The following is a 22,085-nucleotide window of genomic DNA, read 5'->3' on the forward strand; positions in this document are numbered from 1 at the left end:
AACACCAGTAAAGTCTACTATCTATTCTATTTTTCTATTTTTATTTTTTCTATCTTTTCGCTGGTAGGAAGGTAAGGAATAATGGAATAGCCATTCCAGCTACGCCCGGACGTGTAGGCAGGTGAGCTCACGGGCTCAATTTGAGAGAATTTGTTTACACTAGCCCCAGAAAAAGCAGCGCTTCGCAGAATCTACCACCGGATTGGAATCGCAACCCACTGAGAAGATCTGGCGAGAAATCTGGGGCTATACCCGTATATGTAGAGTGGATTCAATGAATGCGAACTTTTGATCGTAATACTGATGACAAGTTGATTTATACACGTGCAAACGGCTAATGAAACAGATTGTGGGTCATGCAACTTCAATAAGTTGCTCTTTTTTGCATAGTTGTCTGCCAATAGTCTCGAGGGTCAATATGGCTTCACTTTGACTGGTGGGCGAGATCTGGAAGCTCACCCTGAAAGAATATCCTACACGTAATGTTTTGAAGTCGTCGTGGTCCAAAGGATAAGACGTCTGGTGAATTTCGTTTCGAACGATGCAATGGTGTTAGAATCCCGCAGGCGGGTACCAATTTTTCTAATGAAACACGTACCGAACAAATGTTCACGATTGACTCCCACGGTGAAGGAATAAGACATCGTGTAATAAAAATGAAACCCGCAAAATTATAATTTGCGTAATTACTGGTTCCCACTTGTTACCTGTTACCTTGTTACCTGGTAATTGCCTCTTGTGAGTCCGCACGGGTAGATACCACCACCCTGCCTATTTCTGCTGTGAAGTAGTAATGCGTTTCGATTTGAAGGGTGGGGCAGCCGTTGTAAGCCCATTATACTAAGACCTGAGAACCCTATCTCAAGGTGGGTGGCGGCATTTTCGTTTGTGAGCTCGTCCACTCATTTATGCCATAAAAAAAAAACGTGTGCCCTAGTAAGAGCAACGCTTCGCTAAATTTAGAGCCAGATCGAAATCGCGACCCACTGAAAAAGCCGATGAGAAACTCAACGGGTTGTGTCTGAGTAAATCTCTTAAAACTGGCTTACTGTTAAACTAGTAAAATGCGGTCACGTTTCACTGCAATTGTCACCAAATGTACGAATATATCGATCGATACGTTGCAACTACTCGCGCCGGAACTTTCATAGCTTATGTTATATGTTAATAAATAATATAATGTTAATAAAGTTCGTAAGGGTAATGTGAAAAAAAGACAGTCTCCGAATTACCAGCAATCATTATTATTATACAAAGTTCAAAGTATGGACGATCTTCGATTATTATCAGGTCAGAATAACGAACACGCAAATATTAATTTCTGTACAGATTGTTAATACGTCCTTTAGCCGAAACGAGAATAGACAAATTTAAATGATCGAAAAAAACTCATCTCACAAAACCCGCAATGGAATGCGAAGAGAATTAGTACATATATATATTGTTATAATATATGTATATATATTATTTTTATTGCCCTTGCAGGCAGACGAGCATACGGCCCATCTGATGGTGGCTGGTTACCGTCGCCCATGGACTTCAGCAATGCCAGGGTCAGAGCCAAGCCGCTGCCTACCGTGCGACCTATATGCGACTCGTTGGTTGGTTTCAAATTATATTATTACATTGCGTGGCAATACAAAAAATATTATTAAAACGCAATTCGATGCCACGCTGATCACGATCGCCTTGTATTCAAAATAAGGAGAGTTGGAGACATTTCTTATTCAGGCTTGAAATCTTGTTATGTCTTGGTTATTTTCTGGGAAACGTGATTGATTGATGAGTAATATGATATTAAATGATATGTCATATCTGACTATATATGTAAATGATATAGTATTATACTCATTGCGTTCCTCATTGTTTATATGATACAGTATATATTTGTGATGGCTCATAATTATTATATTTATATATATTATACATGATATTATTTAGTGTTAATGTTAAATATTTTTTATCAAAACCATACCATTACCACTAATTACACTCACTCACACACTCAGTACTAAATACAAAGGGTACGGGGCGATTTAGTTTAATGAATAAATTTATTAATTTTTTTATTGAACATTTTTTCTTTTTCCAGCTCTAGTATGTTATAATATGTTAGGAGTCACCAGTTCTGCTACCTCATCATTTTAGCGAACGGCAAATTGAAAGCACCCTGTATTTTAGATTATATGAGATGCTTTTCATCTTACTTTGCCTTTGTCGGTACCTACTTATTGCTATTAATAATTATTGGTCCGAATAATCAAAATATAGAAAGCGACCCTGAAACTATATCTTACTTAACATCACAGCGTAATGGCAGTATCTTTATTTTATTTTTAAGCAATTCCTGTCTCCTATGGTAGCGTTTGTTGTAGGCCCGCATTGATACTAGAGCTGTTCTTATAGATTGTCAATCGCACTGTTGTTGTATATAATACTCACAGAACTTTGCTGCTAGTTCTCCAGTGAATACCTTAGTCGTCTGGTGCGACAGAGCTTGTAATAATGTAATATACGAGTAATCTAGCATAAGTCACAGTGTTTTGGTTTAATCATACATAAATATGGAACATATGAATTCTGAAAACCTACAAATATATCTGAAAAGGCGTCATTAATATATTTTTTACTTTTACTGTTTTATAGCGTCATCTAAGCTTAGGAATGCATTTTAAATTTTCTAACCATGTATTTAAATGTCAATCGTAAAACAAAACGAGTTATTAGTGTCGTCGTGGCCCAACGGATAAGACGTCCGGTGCATTCGTGTTGAGCGATGCACCGGTGTTCGAATCCCGCAGGCGGGTGGTACCAATTTTTCTAATGAAATACGTACTCAACAAATGTTCACGATTGATTTCCACGGTGAAGGAATAACATCGTGTAATAAAAATAAAACCCGCAAAATTATAATTTGCGTAATTACTGGTGGTAGGACCTCTTGTGAGTCGGCGCGGGTGGGTACCATCACCCTGCCGTGAAGCAGTAATGCGTTTCGGTTTGAAAGGTGGGGCAGCCGTTGTAACTATACTTGAGACCTTAGAACTTATATCTCAAGTTGGGTGGCGCATTTGCGTAGTGGATCTCTATGGGCTCCAGTAACCACTTAACACCAGGTGGGCTCTGAGCTCGTCCACCCATCTAAGCAATAAAAAAAAAGAATGTTTCAAAAATGACTTAAACATGTAATGACGTAATTAGAATAATTTGTTTTGTATATTACTGCCGTATGCAGACTAGCTTCTGTCCACCCTGTAAGTCGTTATTGTCTACAGCAACTAAGCTGATTTAGGTAACAGTTTCCGTTTAAATACGCCGAAAATGTTTTAATTAGCAATTTACATGGATCATTTTGTTCTACACGTGCTGTTTATTATATTATAAATTTTCGTATCCGAACCAAAGAAAACTATCGGAATTTGACATTAAGATTACCGTTTTAGTAATGATTTAAAAATAGCAAAGAAATGTTTATTTCTTGGCGCCTATTGATTTTACTACCGATGCTTACTCTATCTGTTATCTACGACACTAACAAAGTCTATGAATTTCGTTGATTTCAATTTATTCGGGTTCTAGTTATTTTTCATAAAAAATCCATTTTAAATGTAACAAATAAAATAGTTCTCATTTTTTTTTGAAATTTAATACAGTGTAATAACAATTTTGTTTTTCTTATTTTCCGAAGCTAACACCAACATTGTTTTCGCTGGATGATCGTTATGACGTGACTCATTCAGTAGTTAATATTGTTTTGTTATTCAATCACAAACAGATTAGCATATTTTTTTTGGAAATGAAATGTCATAAATTTGTTTAGTCATAAAGACGTAAGAAGTGAAAAATAAAAGCATTATGTAGTCGATAAAATTGTTTCATCCATTGATTTACGTTAAGCAATTTGGCAAGTTCACCGCAACGAGATTGATCGCACTGATAAATATAGAGGCAATTGCGCTTATTTTCAGCTGTTTGTTTATGTTTCGCGAGAGTTTAAATTAGTCACAGAATTTAAGTGGTAATTAATTAATATTATTATTTTTCTTACTATAGAACGGAACGGTCGAGTCATTCAGTTTCTTTGCTGGACGCGGTCCAAACAATTATTCTAGTATTGTTCTTGCGATTTTTAATAATTATTTTTGTTATTTCCAAATTGAATATCTTACGCGTAAGATTTCACGTTTCACGTTTAAGATGAACGAATAAAATTTTAATATTTGTTTTAAAACGAATGAGATATCACGATGGTGCTCATAAAATTAATGTTTCGTATTGCACTTTTACGATCGTCGGTTTTTTTTTCTTCTCGAAAAACATAGTGCGCGCGATAAAACGAGAAATGACTCACAATTTAAAAAAAAAATCTATAAAGAATCTCAGGGCAATTAAATCACCGAATAATATGATATTTTCTTTGTAGACGACGGTCAGTTGCGTGCGTAACGTAAAACGGAAGCCGATACAGCAGACCGGCTGCGGCAACACACGCCCTCCGCACTAATCACATGCACCGATTAAATCAACTCATTGATCTTATCTCTGACACAGCCTTAATCAAGGAAAACGTGTCATGAGCTTTATTAACACTGTAAGCAACAGGAAAAAAAATGGTTTAGATGAGTAAATTACTTATTGAAATTGTAATCATTCAGATTAAGCGATTGGCTGAGCCTTTGCTCGCCCACCTGTCCTGGTGAAATAGGAAAGGCCTCCGGATCACCAGTAATACTTCAATAAAAAAAAAAAAAACGATACGGTCTTCTCGCATTAAAACTGTATAATCTCAAAACCAACTAATTTTACAGGAGAGTATTTTAAAGGTTTTACATGTAATATTTTTAATATCAATCATCTTTGCAACATTTATTTTTTATCTTTTAACAGTTACATTATCGGTCTTTTAAAGTAAGGTAAAAGTATATATTAATTTTGTTAATAGTAGTCAAAACATAGGTAAATAAATAAAAAACTAAAACTAAACCACGCTCTTTTGATAGTATTTATGAGAAAAATACTGGTGATACCAAATGTTTACGCATAAAAAGTCAATTTCGAATATTTTTGGTAATTGTGCACTTTTAATGCGAAAAGGCGAATTATTACAATCAATTTAAAAAATTTAAAATCGATTTTAAATTCAGTATTTTTCACAAATAAAATAAATTAGTAAAATCTATACTAATATATAAATATATAGTGGTTTTTATGGATGTTTCGTTATAACTACTGAACCATGCATCCGATTGACTTGAAACTTGGTATCCATGTAGAAAATACATGTACTTAATGGATAGGCTAATATTTATATGAGTGTTGGACTCCCTAATAATAATGACAATAAATAATAATGTTAATTTTAAATGCCCAGCGAAACGGGCGAGTACGGCTAGTTATATTATAAAATAGTGTCTTACCTGCTGCCGGGCGCACGAGCACGAGCGGCAGCACGAGCAGCGGCAGCAAGGGCAGCCGCATGCTACCGGTGGCGTCGCATGCCGGCGCGTGCGGCGCTCTGCGCTCGACGCGGGCCGCCGTGGCACTGTGCGGGCCCGGCGCCGGCACGTGCGCGCACACCCACCCGCGGCCGCGCCTCCTGCAACAAGTGACCGCTGCACCGCCGCCGTAGCCGACCGATGCCGCGCGACACATCCGACGCCGCTGCTTGCCCTATCGGAGAGTCGACGCGGACTGAGCTCGAGCGCGCCCAGCCGCCACTGCAAGTGCACCGACTCGTGCGGAGAGGCGTGTCGACGACCTCCTCCCGCGGCCTTCCGCCTTCCACATACACCCCGATCACTCATTATTATTATTCCCCAAAAAATTCCCGAACTTTCCTAAGGTCGGTGATGATTTAAAAAAAAAAAGAAGATGTGTGGTGTCGTGGGACACCGGATAGGAACGAAGTTCCTTATTATAATAATATTAATTTTAAGTTTTATTCGAGGCATAAAGAAAATAAAACTGGAGGTTTCGCGACAAACCACGGTCATTCGGTAACGTGCGAACTTATTGTGGTACACTTCATTCACGGTTGTTTGCACAAGAGTTAGTGCATTGCGTAAAAGAACGCTCTGAGATCGTGGTCAATGAATGATAAAAAAATATGTTATTTTTTATATATTTATTACTAAGTTAAGTCGTACACTATGTGCATTACTAATTTGTACATTATTACAAAGTTAAGTCGTACACTGTGTGCATTACTAATAGAAATCTTACGTTACGGACGTTTTTTCCCGGTTAGGGAAACCCCTCCGCATCGTCCCATAAGGAACTTCGTTCCAAAAAACCGAATTTTCCATCTCTATTTTTTAGGATCCGCATAGAAACATAAGACTACAGTAATCCACAAAGTTGACCATAAAAGTTAGACAACAGCGTAATCACCGTTAAGATTTAGGATGTTGTCGATAATATTATTGGATCAATGAACTTATGTCGGCTTAGCGTTGAAGTCTTTTCAAGGGCAGTTATTAGTAGAGATACGGAAAAAAATGTCTTATCGGTCTAATAATAAAATATTCAAAAAACTTCTAAGACTGTTGACTAGGCATTGTAAGCAGAATTCACGGTAGAATTAATCCTTCGGGATATAAAAATTCCCAACACACCAAGCCGAAACAAACCTATCAAGTATGTTAACCAAAATTGTGAAACAAAAGTCATTCTGCAAAAAAAACACTTCGAAAAAGCCCGGTAGCCGACGACCAGCTATTAGCGGTAATTGTTTCAAAATTCGCCTCATGATTGACGATTGCATGTCTGCACGATGAATCTGAAGCACATACGTGAGACGAAGCACGTGTTGCTTCAAAGAAACGCGTACATATTTACTCTACCAATACCAAATTTAATTCGTCACTCTAATTTAACCCGATACTGTTAAAAGACCTTACAACTCATGTCTCGTGGTGGGTGGCGGCATTTACGTTGTAGATGTCTATAGACTCCGGTAACTACTTAACATCAGGTGAACCATCAGCTCGTCTATCCACGTAAGCAATAAAAAAAACTTCTAAAACTCGACCAGGGCCGTGGTCGTCGGTGTCAAAACGCCACACCAGTCACGAATCATCCGCAGTCGATGAAAACACGTAATCTATACATATAAATAAAATTGGAGTGTCTGTTTGTAATATTGAAATAGCCTCTTTTTACTACATGCATATGAATATATATACGGCACATATGCCAAAATAACATTCTTTACAATTTTTGTGTCTGTCCGTCTGTTTGTTCCGGCTAATCTCTGAAACGGCTGGACCGATTTTGACGGGACTTTCACTGATAGGTAGCTGATGATATAAGGAGTAACTTAGGTTAATTTTTTTAGACTAGCTTCGCCCCGCGGCTTCACCCGCGGTACGATAATAACCGCGGTTAACATCGCTGGACTCAGCTATCAATAATAAAATTTAATGTTTCCGAAGCGAAGCGAGGGCGGGTCGCTAGTATATAATATAATTCTTCGACGATGTCTCTTTTCGGATAAATTATGGGCCTCGTATACAAAATTTTAACGACGATAAGTGCCCATTCGGGGAAGGCCTCATTTGTTTCTGTCAAATTGAACGGACACGAGCGTCGCGGCTTCGTGTTCGATGCGTCCTTAAGAACAATGAATGTCGTTTTTTTTTGCCTACGAAACTTGCATCGTGACGCATCGGATGATGATGATGATGTAAGAAAAACTGCATCGTCAGTCCATTTAAACTACTGAATTGACATAATTGCTGATGATGTGATCATGCGAAGATGTGCAATGTGTGTGTTTCTGTAACGTCACATTCTAATATGTGTGTGTGTGTGTGTTTTTTTTTATATTGTTTAGATGGGTGGATGAGATCACAGCCCACCTGGTGTTAAGTGGTTACTGGAGCCCATAGACATCTACAACGTAAATACGCTACCCACCTTGAGATATAAGTTCTAAGGTCTCAGTATAGTTACAATGGCTGCCCCGCCCTTCAAACCGAAACGCATCACTGCTTCACGGCAGAAAGAGGCAGGGTGGTTGTACCCACCCATATGGGCTCAGGAGGTCCTTCGAAGACTTGTGGGTTTGAAGTTGTAGTGTATAGACAGAGCAGCAGCAAGCAAACGAGTCCACGGTGTCTCAGTCTCTCTGAGACGCAGACCTGCATTTTTCATTACTTCTTACTACTACTTACTACATAAAAAGGAGGGACCTTTTTATTTTGTATTTTTTTCTGTTTTACAATTTCTGTGTTGTAAAATCACTTTGATTTAAAAGCATCTGTGTTGTATAGCCGCACCAGTAGGTGCCACACCCTGCCTATTTTTGCAGTGAAGCAGTAATGCGTTTCGGTTTGAAGAGTGGGGCAGCTGGTACTGTCAGAAATGAGACCTTAAACTCATGCCTCAAGATGGGTGGCGGCATTTACGTTGTGTCTATGGGCTCCGGTAAACACTTAATGTCAGATGGGCCGTGAGCTCCTCCACCCATCTAAGCAATAAATAAATAAAAATCTTTGATATTTTTGTCTTCTTGAATTCGATCTTGAACGGCATGCCGGCATTTTGCTGATTATGATCTTCTATAATTATTCAATATCGGGTGAGTCATGAGAAACTCGTCTAGCAGCCAAAGAATTTCGCAAATCTCATATAGATTTGAAAGAGAAAATGAATGGACAACGTGTGATTGAAGATAGATTAATTCTTACAAGCAATCACGCAGTGTTAAAGAATCAAAGTAATATATTAAGGGGAAAGTGCGTCAATATCAAGGAACTGGCGAAATCTGTCCACCCACGCGATGTGCGGCAAAAATATTTGAGCCCGTCAAACTCATTGTGACTCTAATGACGTGGATTTGCGTATTTCAGTTGATGCATTCACCGCGCTTTCTTGCTAAATATTCTATTCAATCAAAGATTAAAATAATATAAGACAGATTTTCAATAAACTAAACATCAGGATTGGCCCCCGTTTGCACTGTCTACAGCAAACTTAAAATTAAATATGATAGTTACATACAATTTCATGGACCGAATTGTTATCGCGCATTATTAGATTCCATTTCTAATCAAAACTATATTTACGGTTGAATCTCGCATTTTTTTATTGTCATTATTATTCGAAATATAAAATGAAAATTAAACTACAGACACTAGGTGGCAGCACTTCAGTGAATGCATTATAATTGAGTGTTCTTGCTGTGTAAGTAACTGAAGAGAATAAATAAATTTGTACTATTTTAAATTGAATTGTTTTTTAACCAGAAACCGATAACCTAACAATTATATTATTATTTCCGATGCTTCGAATAATTTACTTTTTTTTTCTACGTATGCTGATAGCCTTGAGAGGCTATTTCAGCTTCACCCTAACGTGTATAGGTGAGCTCACGGGGCTCAAACCGGAGTGTTGCTAACACTGACCCTAGCAAGGGTAGTGCTTCGCAGAATCTACCACTGGATCGGAAACGCGACCCACTGAGAAGATCCGGCGAGAAACTCAGTGGGCATAATTTGCAGTTTTCGTGATCACATACGATTCTAAGGTGTAATTTGTCGACATTTGATTATTTTCATAACTGATTCTGGGATTCCGTGCTAATTGACTTTATGATTCCTTTATAACATACATCCGGCACCTTTGCAAATAACAAAGTTGTCACATCTTTTCAAGCGCGACGCGGACCGCCACGAGGTAGAAATAGCAAAGAGCCGCATGTTTTCATACAAACATTGTGTTTGGCATGTAGACAGACGGTCGTTACCGCGATATTGTGCAACATACAAATTCGCTCTATTCATGTCAGATGCACGTGAATTCGAATCTAAACGAACGAAACGATCGCACGGAAATAACAATTGTAGCTTGAACTAAGCATAGTTTGTGTTTATTAACGCAGATTGTGTAACTCGCAGTTAGATTCTCAATCTAACTTCTCGCAGTTAGATCTTTTCGCAGTTAGATTCTCAATCTATTCAATCAGATTCAATCAGATCAATTCAGATTCTCAATCTAACTGCGAGTTCTAATTTGCGTATTCTAAGTTGAGTAGAATGTAGTTACTTTTGCTATTAAAACGTGAACGAGGAAGAATATAAGGTCATGATAATACAAAAAATAACAATAAGAAAGCCGATTTCACCGAAACGAAATGAGAATGAGGTACAAATAGTCTAAGTTTTATTTATTTATTTTTTATTGCCCTTGTAGGCAGACGAGCACACGGCCCACCTGATGGTAATTGGTTACCGTCGCCCATGGACTTCAGCAATGCCATGGGCAGAGCCAAGACTGCCTACCGCAAAAGCCGCTGCCTAGCGCAACTTTTTATTTTTTTCTAAGCAATAAAAAAAATGTAAAGTAAATGAAATCTGTATTGTTCATGCCAAGACTGCCTACCGCAAAAGCCGCTGCCTACCGCAATTTTTTATTTTTTTCTAAGCAATAAAAAAAAAAGTAAAGTAAATGACTTTTTACTGGTGGTAGGACCTCTTGTGAGTCCGCGCGGGTAGGTACCACCACCCTGCCCGTTTCTGCCGTGAAGCAGTAATGCGTTTCGGTTTGAAGGGTGGGGCAGCCGTTGTAACTACAGGGTGGCCCATAAGTCCTTTGAAAAGTAAAATTTGAATAAAACGAACAGGGCGCGCGTGAGCGGTGCAGGGGAAACGGGGGGAGTAACTTCGGTTTCTGGGAATTTAGTCGCGATGGAGCGTTTTATCGGAGCGGACCGTGCGTTTTGTGTGCGCGAGTTTTATAAAAACGACAATTCGGCAACCGTTGCGCGGCGTAAATTTCGAGAACACAAAGGTTTACACAGCTTTGACGACACTCCAACTCTTCAAACGATTAAGAACTGGGTTGCTAAGTTCGAGGAGACCGGTTCGACGTTAGATAAACCGCGGTTGGGTCGCCCAAGGACGTCACGTACGGAACAAAACATAGACACAGTGACACAGTCTATTCACGAAAATCCGACACAGTCAACTCGTAAGCGCGCCAGAGCATTAAACGTATCCAGGACATCGTTACAACGGATTTTGAAGAAAGATTTACATATGCACCCTTACAAAATTCAGTTGGTTCAAGAATTAAAGGAAACTGACGGTATTCAAAGACAAAATTATGCGAATGAAATGTTGAATCGGTTTACTTCCTTCAATAACATAATGTTCTCTGACGAGGCTCATTTCCATCTCAACGGGCATGTTAGTAAACAAAATTGCCGCTATTGGAGCCCCATCAATCCAAAACTTAAGCATCAGAAGCCCTTACATAGTCCGAAAGTGACTGTTTGGGCCGCTATGTCAGCCCATGGTATCCTAGGGCCTTACTTCTTTGAGGATGGCAGAGGGCGCGCAGTTACTGTTACGTCGGAGCGATATGTGGCTATGATCGAAGAGTTTTTCATACCAGAATTGCAAAACTTTTCAGGCTTTAATGCCAGGACGTGGTTTCAACAGGATGGGGCCACTTCTCACACCTCTAACACTGCTATGCCCGTTATCCGTCAACTTTTTCCTGGCAAAGTTATCTCTAAGAGAGGAGACATTTCCTGGCCTCCACGTAGTCCAGATCTGACCCCGATGGATTTTTTTTTGTGGGGCTACCTTAAGGCTAAAGTATACGACACAAACCCGCGGTCAATTGAGGCCCTAAAAGAAAACATCCGCAGAGAAATGACAAGCATTTCAGCAGTGACGTGCCGCGCAGTCATCGACAATTTTAGACGTCGTTTGCAAGAGTGCCGTGATCGCAACGGATTACATTTAGGAGATGTTATTTTCAAAAAATAATTCCCGTTTTTTAAGCTTTTTATGTAAATAAAAATTTAATTCATAATGTAATTAGTTTTATTTTAAAAAAAATTTTTTCATATCAAAGGACTTATGGGCCACCCTGTATATTGAGATCTTAGAACTTATATCTCAAGGTGGGTGGCGCATTTACGTTGTAGATGTCCATGGGCTCCAGTAACCACTTTACACCAGGTGGGCTGTGAGCTCCTCCAGCCATCTAAGCAATAAAAAAAAAAATAAAAAAAAATGAAATCTGTATTGTTCATGATAACTCGAAAACTACTGATCAGATCTCGATAAAATTTAAACGAGACCGTATGAGAAGTACCAAGCTTTGAAATAAAAAATCCTCAAAAATTGCGTCACCAAGAAAAAGTTCTGAGTAGAAAAATGAGTCGCATTGATGATAATAACCTTTTACTTTTGACGTCGGTTAAATTTGTAATCTTCTCGATACTTATTTCGTAAGTAATCTATGATTATAATGAACGAGAAAGGAAAGATCCTACAACGGGCATGTATATAATTGTTGTTTAGATATACTAGGGTGTAAAATATCTTGAAAACATAATTAGTGTGATTCAGACTTCTGCCATTTTTTATTCTATGATAGCTGCGTATGTGTGTTTTGGAATCTTTGACGATTTATTTAAATTTAACAATTTTAGTGCATGTTTTTATTTATTTTTATAATGGACAGATGAGGTCATGCCACATATTTAGCCAGGGCGAATAACGACCGGCATTCACTAATTCGTTTAAATTTTCTAGTAGCTGAAAATGTATAATATTTTGTATAACTGAATTATTTTAAAAAATCCTAAAAAATATCTAATAGAGTTACTAAATATATTTAATTGGTTTACAGATCAAAATAGAGCAGGCACACTAATTATTGTTTTGTTAGTATATTGTGCAGTTAATGTCAAGTATATTTGAGTGTCGTGCAATACTTTGAATTACACGATATTACTTCCGGTCACCGTCCTCGCCGAACCCGTCGCTTGCGACGAAGGGTTCGACGAGTAAATTAACACATAGACACAGCACACTGAATTTCTCGCCGGATCTTCTCGGTGGGTCGCGTTTCCGATCCGGTGTTAGATTCTGCGAAGCACTGCTCTTGCTAGGGCCAGTGTTAGCAACACTCCGGCTTGAGCCACGTGAGCTCACCTACACGTCAAGGAGAAGCTGAAATAGCGTCTCAAGGCTATCAGAATAGATAGGAAAAAAAAAGATATTACTGCGATCATGTGTTTTGGTTTAGAGGGTGGCACAGTCGTTATGCAATACAATTGACCATAGGACCGACTTCATATCTCGGTTTTTCAGGTCTCGATTACCCATATCGTCGTTTTTATATAACCGATCGGATAATTAAAAAGCTATGTACATACATTTACTAACGAAGAAAAAAACGTACGTTTAAATACTCGCACGTGTTTTTTTTTTTAGTTCACACCGTCCAACGGAAGCGTGGCCACTACGATGCGTCACTTTTCACCGAACTCCTCAAGGACGCGCCTGTTTTGAACAAGTAAAAAAAAATGTAGCCTTCCTTGGACACGGGCCGTGTATTTAAGCACTCGTTAATTAGGTTCACTTTCGTATGATCGTTAATGGAATGTTAAAACGATACTAGAATTCAAATGTTATGTTTGGAAGTGCTCGCCGGTCGCAATCGTTTTAGATTTGTGTGCGCAGTGAACACGAATTACGTACATCTATAATTACGTACGCTGTTTGGAAAATGCAGCTGTGAAATATATTTTTTCTTTTCAATTAATTTTCTTTTGTGACCACGAAAACTGTTAAGCATTTGAAATGTCGGAAACAATATAAAGACAATAAAAAAGGGGTGATCAAATCGTAAAATTAGTTTTAATTATGTATAAGACTGAGGAAAATCTAGGAAAAAACTTTTTTTATTACGCTTTTATTAGCTTCAGACGTATGTATGTTTGTAACGGAATCTTTGAACATGATTTTGACCCCCTTCAAAACGTTGGATTAATTCGAAATTTGGTATACTTATTAAGGACCGATGACAATTCAAAATAAAATAAAAATTGGAAAAATTGGTATTCAACTAAAAAATGAAAAAGAAATATAATAGTTTAAAAATAGTTTAAAAAAACTTGCAAAACACGCTTTTATAGAAAACCCAACTAAAAAATAGAAAATAAAATTTAATAAATTTGAATTAAAAATAGTGTAAGAAAAAATGAATTTATTGTAAAAAAAGCGTGGGGTGCATGGTATCAGTATTTATAAATATTTTATGAACAGATATGAATAGAAGGGTTATTTTGATAATATCCTGAAGAGCACTTTTCTTTACAAGCAATTTTTTAAAGCAATTTTTTCTTACATTATTTTTAATTTAAATTTATTTAAATTTATTTTCTGTTTTTTAGTTGAATTTTCTATAAAAGCGTATTTTGTTCGTTTTTTTTAAACTATTATTAATTTTTTTCATTCATTACTCAGTCGTTTGTACCGTATGTTTTTGATACTACATGGATACAGATGGATAAGTAAGATACGGACATGTGGATGGATAGGTTCTTCCCTCCTGGCTGAGTCTTTGCTTGCCCACTTGTCCGGGTGAAATTGGAAAGGCCTCCGGGCCACCAGTAGCTCTTCAAAAAAAAGGATAAGTTCTCTATCCACCTGCTGTTAAGTGATTAGCGGATGCGATTACATTTGGCTCGCTTGGAGCCTCACGGTCTACAAAGTAACTTCGTTTCTCTCTGTGTTTTGGACGGTATGTTCTATGGGTGCCCCGGGGAGTTATTCGAGATGATTCCTTCATCTCATATTTATCTTCACACCTCCCATAACCGGACTCCGTTCATACTATTTGGAACAGCTGCGTTTATGGATAATGAATTTCCAGAGAGCTTTTTTGCTATTACCATCAGGTTCTAGAAAGAACTCCCCTCCACAATGCGTCCCGAGCGCTATGACATGTCTTTGTTCAAACAGAGCTTGTTAACTAGAGCGGTGGGAAGCGACTTAGCTTTGGCCTTGGAATTGCTGAAGTCCTTGAGCGACGGTAACCATTCACCACGAGGTGGCTCGTTTACTTGCCTGCCCACAAAGGTTTGAGGCTACCGTCAACCTTACCGTGAACACAATCATGTTCCCACTATGCTAGTTAAAAGTATATAGAATCTCGCGGCAAAATTAGCAAAAACAAAAACGTATTGGTTCTAGTCTCGCTGCATGTCACAGCTATCGCAAAAACCAGATCTTTTATAATTTCATCCTGTGTGTCTTCAATTCTTGCGCGCAGGTGCGCCGTGAGCTCCTCTGTCTATTTAGTAAAAAAAAAAACAATTATTTCGATTACTATTGACGTTGAACAAAACATAAGGACATTCTGTTTAATTAAGGTGCATCTAATTTACGGATAGTAATTAATTATGAAAAGTATTCCGTGTATGTAACGGAGAGACGAAAAAGTCAATAGGAATAAAATGAATTCTTAATGAACATTCAAGGAAGCTCTGAAGAAAAAAAATTAGTGAGATAAACGCTTGTGAATTCAAACAGTTTATATTCCCTCTCTAACATATCTATAATTCTATGGAGAATTCTGAAAAGTTGACATTGAATATGATAATCATCATTACTGTCATTAACTCACTGGACTCAATAGGGATCTCCCAATGTGCGTCACTGGGTTCGGTTACAAGATTTCATCTGCTTTCGTTTTGCACATTGCACATTTACGCTTGCTTAAGCTACGTGCTCATTAGTTAGCCCACAGACAGCCCACTGAGTTTCTCGCCGGATCTTCTCAGTGGGTCGCGTTTCCGATCCGGTGGTAGATGCGAAGCACTGCTCTTGCTAGGGCCAGTGTTAGCAACACCGGTTTGAGCTCCGTGAGCTCATTTACACGTTAGGGTGAAGCTGAAATATCTTCTCAAGGCTATCAGCGTAGGTAGATAAGAAAAAAAGTTATAAAAAACTATTTTCGATAGTAGCTTGTAACTATACTGAGACCTTAGAACTTATATCTCAAGGTGGGTGGCGCATTTACGTTGTAGATTTCTATGGGCTCCAGTAACCACTTAACACCAGGTGGGCTGTGATATCGTCCACCCATCTAAGTAATAAAAAAAAAATTGCTCCTGTGAATGCACAGCAGTGGGCCTCTTTCGAATTTATTTTACAAGTCCAGATAGATACAATTACGTGCATGAGTTTTGCGAGTAAATGTCCATTAGTTGCTCTTAATGATGGCGATCCCGAGGCTGGCGCCGTTCACCATCGGCTGTTCAATGGCGACCATTAACAAATTCCAATACGAGAATTATGAACGTTTCACACGTTCACGATACACGAACCGAAGCTAGCTACAGCTTGAAACGAAATCTATAAATACATTAAAAGAGATAAATATTAAAAAAAAAACAAAAAAAAAACATTTTATAATTTTAACCAAAAATATATCTAAAGTTTTATGTGTTTAATTAAATTATATGAGGACGTTTTGAAGCTTTCTATAATTAATTTATACACATAAAAATCATTAAAGTCTAAATACTAAAAGCAATAAATTTTATAACCGAATTCTCAAGAGTGCTCGTTTATTTATAGTTAATTATGAACAAAATAAATATATTTAAAAAAAGACGGGTGGTACTCGGGGACTGCCGCGGTAAAGCTATTGCAAAGCATTTTTTATCAACTTATGCAATCACAATTAGACAATAATAATTTAATATTAAAACGATAATAAAAATAAGACCACGCTATATTTATAAACATTAACAAAAGCAAAACATTAACTGTCCCCTTCACAGTCATAAGCTAGAGAGAGAGAGATGGGCAGACTTGTCATGATGCTCATGCAGTGCGACGCCACGCCGCGTGCTTATTCACAAACACTACACCAGCGCAACGTGTGAATGTGTTGAACACGAGCTACATAGTAGGCGTAGTGGGGGTGTCAGGTTATTTTCGTTACGGAATTTCTTGATTCAGTCGCCGCGCTCAAGGCCCGCGATAGAAGATATGCAATAGCTTAAAAATTCAAACGAAATTAAAATAATTTGTATAAAGGTTAGCTTAATCCAATAATAAGCTTTTTCCATAAACCATTAATAGAGAAAGAAGCCAACCATCTAAGCAATAAAAAAAAGGATGTAGATATAAGACAAAAAGTGTACTACGTAAAATATGATTAAAACAATGTCTGAGTTCGTTTAGTAGGTACGTACGCTATTTGAAATATTTTAATATAATGCGGCCTCAAAAACTGTATAATATATTTAATATGACACTCGCTCGCAAACTCGCACAAAGCACACTGACTATTTCTGGCGCGAACAATTACCGCATTTCGGTTTGAGACCTACTTACAACTCATGTCTCAAAGTCGGTGGTGGTGCATAAGTACAAATTATAATCATTTCACATAAATTTACATTAAAGTGACAAGAAATATGTATGTCTTCATTTATCTCTTAAAATTTCAAGAGAAGAGCTACATATAATTGTATGGGGAGAAGAGTTCCGCAGAAGCACAGCTTGTATTGCAAACAATAAAGGACTAAGCGACCAGCACACTATAGCAGTTTATAAATGAAGGTTTTCTTTAGGTAATACTCTTCAACAGCATTGTTTTAATGTTGGCGTTAAGGATTTTATTTTTAGTTTGTGTGGTTCCAATTGAGACTCCTTCGTCGTTATTCAAGGTGGTATTTACTTTTTGAGGCCAATAGGCAAACTACCATGGGCCGTGAGCTTGTTTGTCCAATTTATGAAAAAAAAAAAACCTTAAGATAACTCGTAGTTGTTAGTTTTAAGCCCATATACGCAACGAAATTCGACTAGTAATATGGCGATTCCAAATTTAAATCAAGTGATATTTGAAATACTTTTTATTCGTAGTGTATTTTTAGGAAAAATTACATACAAAGTCCCACAGTGTGTCCACAAAAATGTATTCTTTTTTTAAACACCAAAAAAGAATATATTATTGTTTTTTGAAGCAATTAAGCGTAGCCAATTCATTCAAAGATTTCAAAGATCAATTTCGTATATAAATAAACATATGTACAAGCATTTTTATATGATTGCTCGAAATAATAGAATCATAGCGCACGTGCGAATGCAAAATAGAAGACAGTTATTTTAAAAAGGCAATACAACAATCTGAGAAACATAAATGCCGACATTTCTACGCAAATCAAAGCTATAACGTCACAAATGACCACAACAAAATCATGCATTCATAGAATATTATGTTCAGAAACTTGTTCAGAACATGGATACATGTGATGGTGCGGTTCATATGCATATTAAATATTTACTAAGCAACAGAGATTTGCATTCGTGCTTACTAAATGTATGCATGAGACAGCTAATGCTCTAATGTTCCATTTTATGTGGAAAGCATCTCGTTTAAGGTATAGGAATAGGCCTTTACTATTATTAAGCTTTATTAAATGCTAAGAATTAAATTAATTTTATTTCATTAAAATTTCTTTAACGATTTTATTTATTTATTTCTCTATATTATTATACTTAGTCTGGCCATAAATACTGTTACAATTAAAAATAAACAAAATTTTACATTTGAATTTGAAATCTGTCATTTTTTGAATTTTCTCATTTTGGCGCCAATACATTGTACACTATTTTGCGATATTAAAATGGAGTACGGGTGATAAAGAGAACCGAATCGCTGTGATTGCATTACACAAAGTAGGTTTTCTTTTTTTTTATAGCTTAGATGGGTGAACGAGCTCACAGCCCATCTGATGTTAAGTGGTTACTGGAGCCCATGGACATCTACAATATAAATGTGCCACCCACCTTGAAATATAAGTTCTAAGATCTCGTATAGTTACAACGGCAGCCCCACCCTTCAAACCGAAACGCAACACTGTTTCACGGCAGAAATAAGCAGGGCGGTGGTACCTACTCGCGCGGACTCACAAGCGGTCCTAAAAAAATATAAGCTCTAAGTTCTCAGTATAGTTACATGTCGTGCGATATCTCAGTTGTTACGATCTTAAATCGTGGATGTAGTCCGAGAGTAGTGTGCAACTATGCGAACGAGCATGCGATGCCAAGAATTTGGTCGAAATGCAACTTAACACAGCACTTGCTTGCCTCGGTACGTCGCGGCTATTTCTGAATGTTCTATGAGTGGACAATGATTTACAGTTACCAGTGGTCCCGCAGTAGTCGAAATTCGACTATAATTAATTGAAATTGTAAGTTTGTACACTATTATGATTCTATTTTCAAAGACTTCTATAATCACAAATTTCGCCAGGACTACACTATAAAAAAAATATTAATAAAGACAAACAATATTTAATCTATTCTCAATTTGACCAAAGACGTCACGAACAAAAGTTTGACAATAAATAGTATGCATGCGCGTGTGCGTCAAATACATGGTATGTAGTGTGTGTAATGTTTTCTTTATTGATTTAATGTATCTTTTATGCATTATTTAAAAAAAAATAGCATTGTGCACTTCTTCTCTATATTCTCTATAAGTGTGGAAAATTTCATACTCCTCCGTCCGCGCAAATTTCGTAAAAAGGGATACAAAGTTTTTGCTTCACGTATTAATATATAGATAGAGCACTTACGCTTAGCCGACATCTGGTACTCTTCGTGTTTACATTTAGCATTCTAGACGAACGACGCTCGTACTAGACTAACGCTGATCACGGAAATTCCACACACGTTTTAGAAGATTTGACGTCATTGTCGTTTTGCCGATACTCAGAGAGCAAGGTAAGTTTCAATAAAAAATCAAGGTATATTCGTAGTCATGCGACAATTCCGTGATTGCCAAGAAGTTTTTTTTAAATTTGATTGTACCTAAAATACGTTTAAGACGTCTTATCTGATAAACTTACTATTTCTGCTGTAACTTCACCCTTACGTCTCAAGGTAAGGACTATGGGCCCAAATAGCCACTTCATATCAGATGGACTGTCAAGCCATCTGCCTAAAAGTACTTACTAAAGTAGTTTAGAATATAAAGAAGTAACTATTGGATCATACAATTTTTATAAAACTATAATGATAATAATATATAAATTACATATGTACATTTAATTAGAAAATACAATCTATTTATTGTAACTTATCTTATGTCAGCAATTTTTTAAATTAGTGTCCGCGTGAAATTATGTTCCTTAAATTAAAAAAAATACAATCAATTTTAATCAATTAATATGTGTCATAGAATTTTATAAACGAATAAAAAAAAAAAAAATTGAAATCAAAACTGTATTCAATCGAAAATACCAATCAAGATACAACCAATTTATCATGCCACTTCTGTCACCTTTCTTTTATTCGGAATCGCCGAAAGATAAGAAACTCAACGCGAACAGATTAAGTTAAGAGAAATAAATCATATTTTATCGGTACAGAGCCTTCATTAGCAACGGTGTTCCATAGAAATTGAATACACGTAGTTCTGCAGACTTCTGCAATTAATCTGAATAGTGTAGTCGATTGATATCGCAGAATTGATATATGAAGTCCGGCCCAGACGGTCCGACCCGATAAATCAGTCTGACAGTGATATCCGCTGACATCCAATAATTTAAGCAAATTACATAGAAGTGCTATATTGAAGCTATGTATGTATGTACATTTGTTTGCATATTTATATATCATATGTTTGTATTCATATATATTCGAAATATTCGACAACTATTTTCCTTTATTCTAATAAACTTTATTGCTCGCTAGATCAAGATGAACTCTCAAATGACATAACATTTTTTTTAATTTGTATTTGTTAAAAATTTTAAACGTCGATGTCCTAGACACGCTTTGATGGATAAGCCATTGATTTTGCCCACATGTCCTGGTGAAGTCGGTAAGGTATCTGGGCTCACCGAAGTCCTTTCATTCCTTAAAGACTGACCAAATTGCATTGCAATAATGTCTATCCTGTCCATCAAACCGTTCAAACGGACATGGAGTCACAGCAAGATAATGAGATTAGTACGTACTGGTTCATTCGCGAAGCAGCTACTCTTGAGCTGTTAGGTCTCCTTCGGAGGCGTTCGGGTAGCTGTTAGCAAATCCCACCTCTCCTGGCTGAGCCTTTGCTCGCCCACGTGTCCTGGTGAAACTGGAAAGGCCTCCGGGCCACCAGTAATCTTTCAATCATAAAAAAAAAAAAAAAAAAAAAACGTACTGGTGTAGATTTATGATACATATCATTAGGGAGGGTTAGGTGAGGAACATGGAGATTCCACTAATGTGAGTGATTATAATGCGGGTAAGCGCAGGGGCCATGCTAATCTTCTTTGTAACGTTCCAATTTTAGTATATGTACTGCCGAAGCAAGTACAAAGAAGAAGAGATGAAGAATGAAGAAAGAAGTCGATCCCACCCATCAACATCAAGCCTGCCTGATACTCCATCCAGCAGCGCATCACCCCTGCCTCAATAGGCAGGGAGTCACTTGTCCGGGCAGAGGGGTTTCCCCGAGGCCCGCTCCGCGCCTCCGCAAGGGGACGCGACGACCCCACGACGACGCGGGTAAGCACACAACGTGTGGCTGTGTCGTAAAACTGCGAAAAGAAAATCCCTTAGGATTGTCTTTTCGTGGTCATCTGGATCTTTCAAAGTGTGGTAAATATAAAATAAAATTCATTCAATTAACTTATAAAAATTACAATGTAATTTATAAATCTCAAGAACGTGTTACGTAAATTCGTAAATAAATCAATCGCGTATCGCTTAAAGCGGTTCGTAATATAAACTAGACACGAGTAGTCAGTTATAAGAGTTATTCGCATTAATGCTATTACGAGCTTTTGTGTTATGCAAATATTAAGATGCAAAGGTCAGTTTTAATGAATATTTCTTATTTCGAAAAATAATAGGCTAGTAAGTGGTTAGTAAATAAAAAAAAACAGACAAACAGACGGTTTGTTTTATGGTAGGCAGATGTGTCACAGAAGATGGCTTTAGACCTGGTGTGCATAACAAATATTGACTGGATAACTGACTTTGATGTATTCCAAATATTTTTTTAGATGTCATTAGTCTCATTTGTCTCGAAATACAATCAATTTCGACTATTAGGAACGATTGATTCTTAAGTGAGAACAATATATTCCTTGTTTTCAAATTTACTGATTTTACAATATTTTAATTCTTTTTTGTGTAGTGATACAATGCGCGCCCATACGCGCCCATCTTAGAAAAGTGTAAACCTCGAATTTCCTATCGATTATTGTCGATAGCGAACCGAATTTGTGGTAAAGTTATGGTGTTTAGAAAATATCGGTATTTGAC

The 22,085-nt window shown here is 37.3% G+C and overlaps 1 protein-coding gene, 1 long non-coding RNA gene and 1 pseudogene across 2 annotated transcripts in view; 1 reads left to right on the top strand and 2 right to left on the bottom strand.

Annotated features, from left to right (window-relative positions):
* The window catches only part of LOC101744873 (follistatin-A), a 53,404-nt gene extending 47,684 nt beyond the window's left edge, over window positions 1–5,720 (bottom strand). The window contains exon 1 of the mRNA XM_038017596.2: window positions 5,418–5,720. Coding sequence (XP_037873524.1) covers window positions 5,418–5,652 — 235 coding nt within the window. The 5' untranslated portion in view covers window positions 5,653–5,720. The remainder of the gene's footprint in view (window positions 1–5,417) is intronic.
* A 13,472-nt stretch (window positions 5,721–19,192) lies between these two features.
* The window catches only part of LOC134200669 (uncharacterized), a 35,808-nt gene continuing 32,915 nt past the window's right edge, over window positions 19,193–22,085 (top strand). Inside the window, exons 1-2 of the long non-coding RNA XR_009975680.1 lie at window positions 19,193–19,550; window positions 21,109–21,323. This is a non-coding gene — a long non-coding RNA (uncharacterized LOC134200669). The remainder of the gene's footprint in view (window positions 19,551–21,108; window positions 21,324–22,085) is intronic.
* Window positions 21,036–21,132, bottom strand: LOC119630030 (U6 spliceosomal RNA; annotated as a pseudogene).

The sequence above is a fragment of the Bombyx mori genome, chromosome 19 (assembly GCF_030269925.1).
Source record: "Bombyx mori chromosome 19, ASM3026992v2".
In the NCBI taxonomy this organism is placed as follows: domain Eukaryota; kingdom Metazoa; phylum Arthropoda; class Insecta; order Lepidoptera; family Bombycidae; genus Bombyx; species Bombyx mori.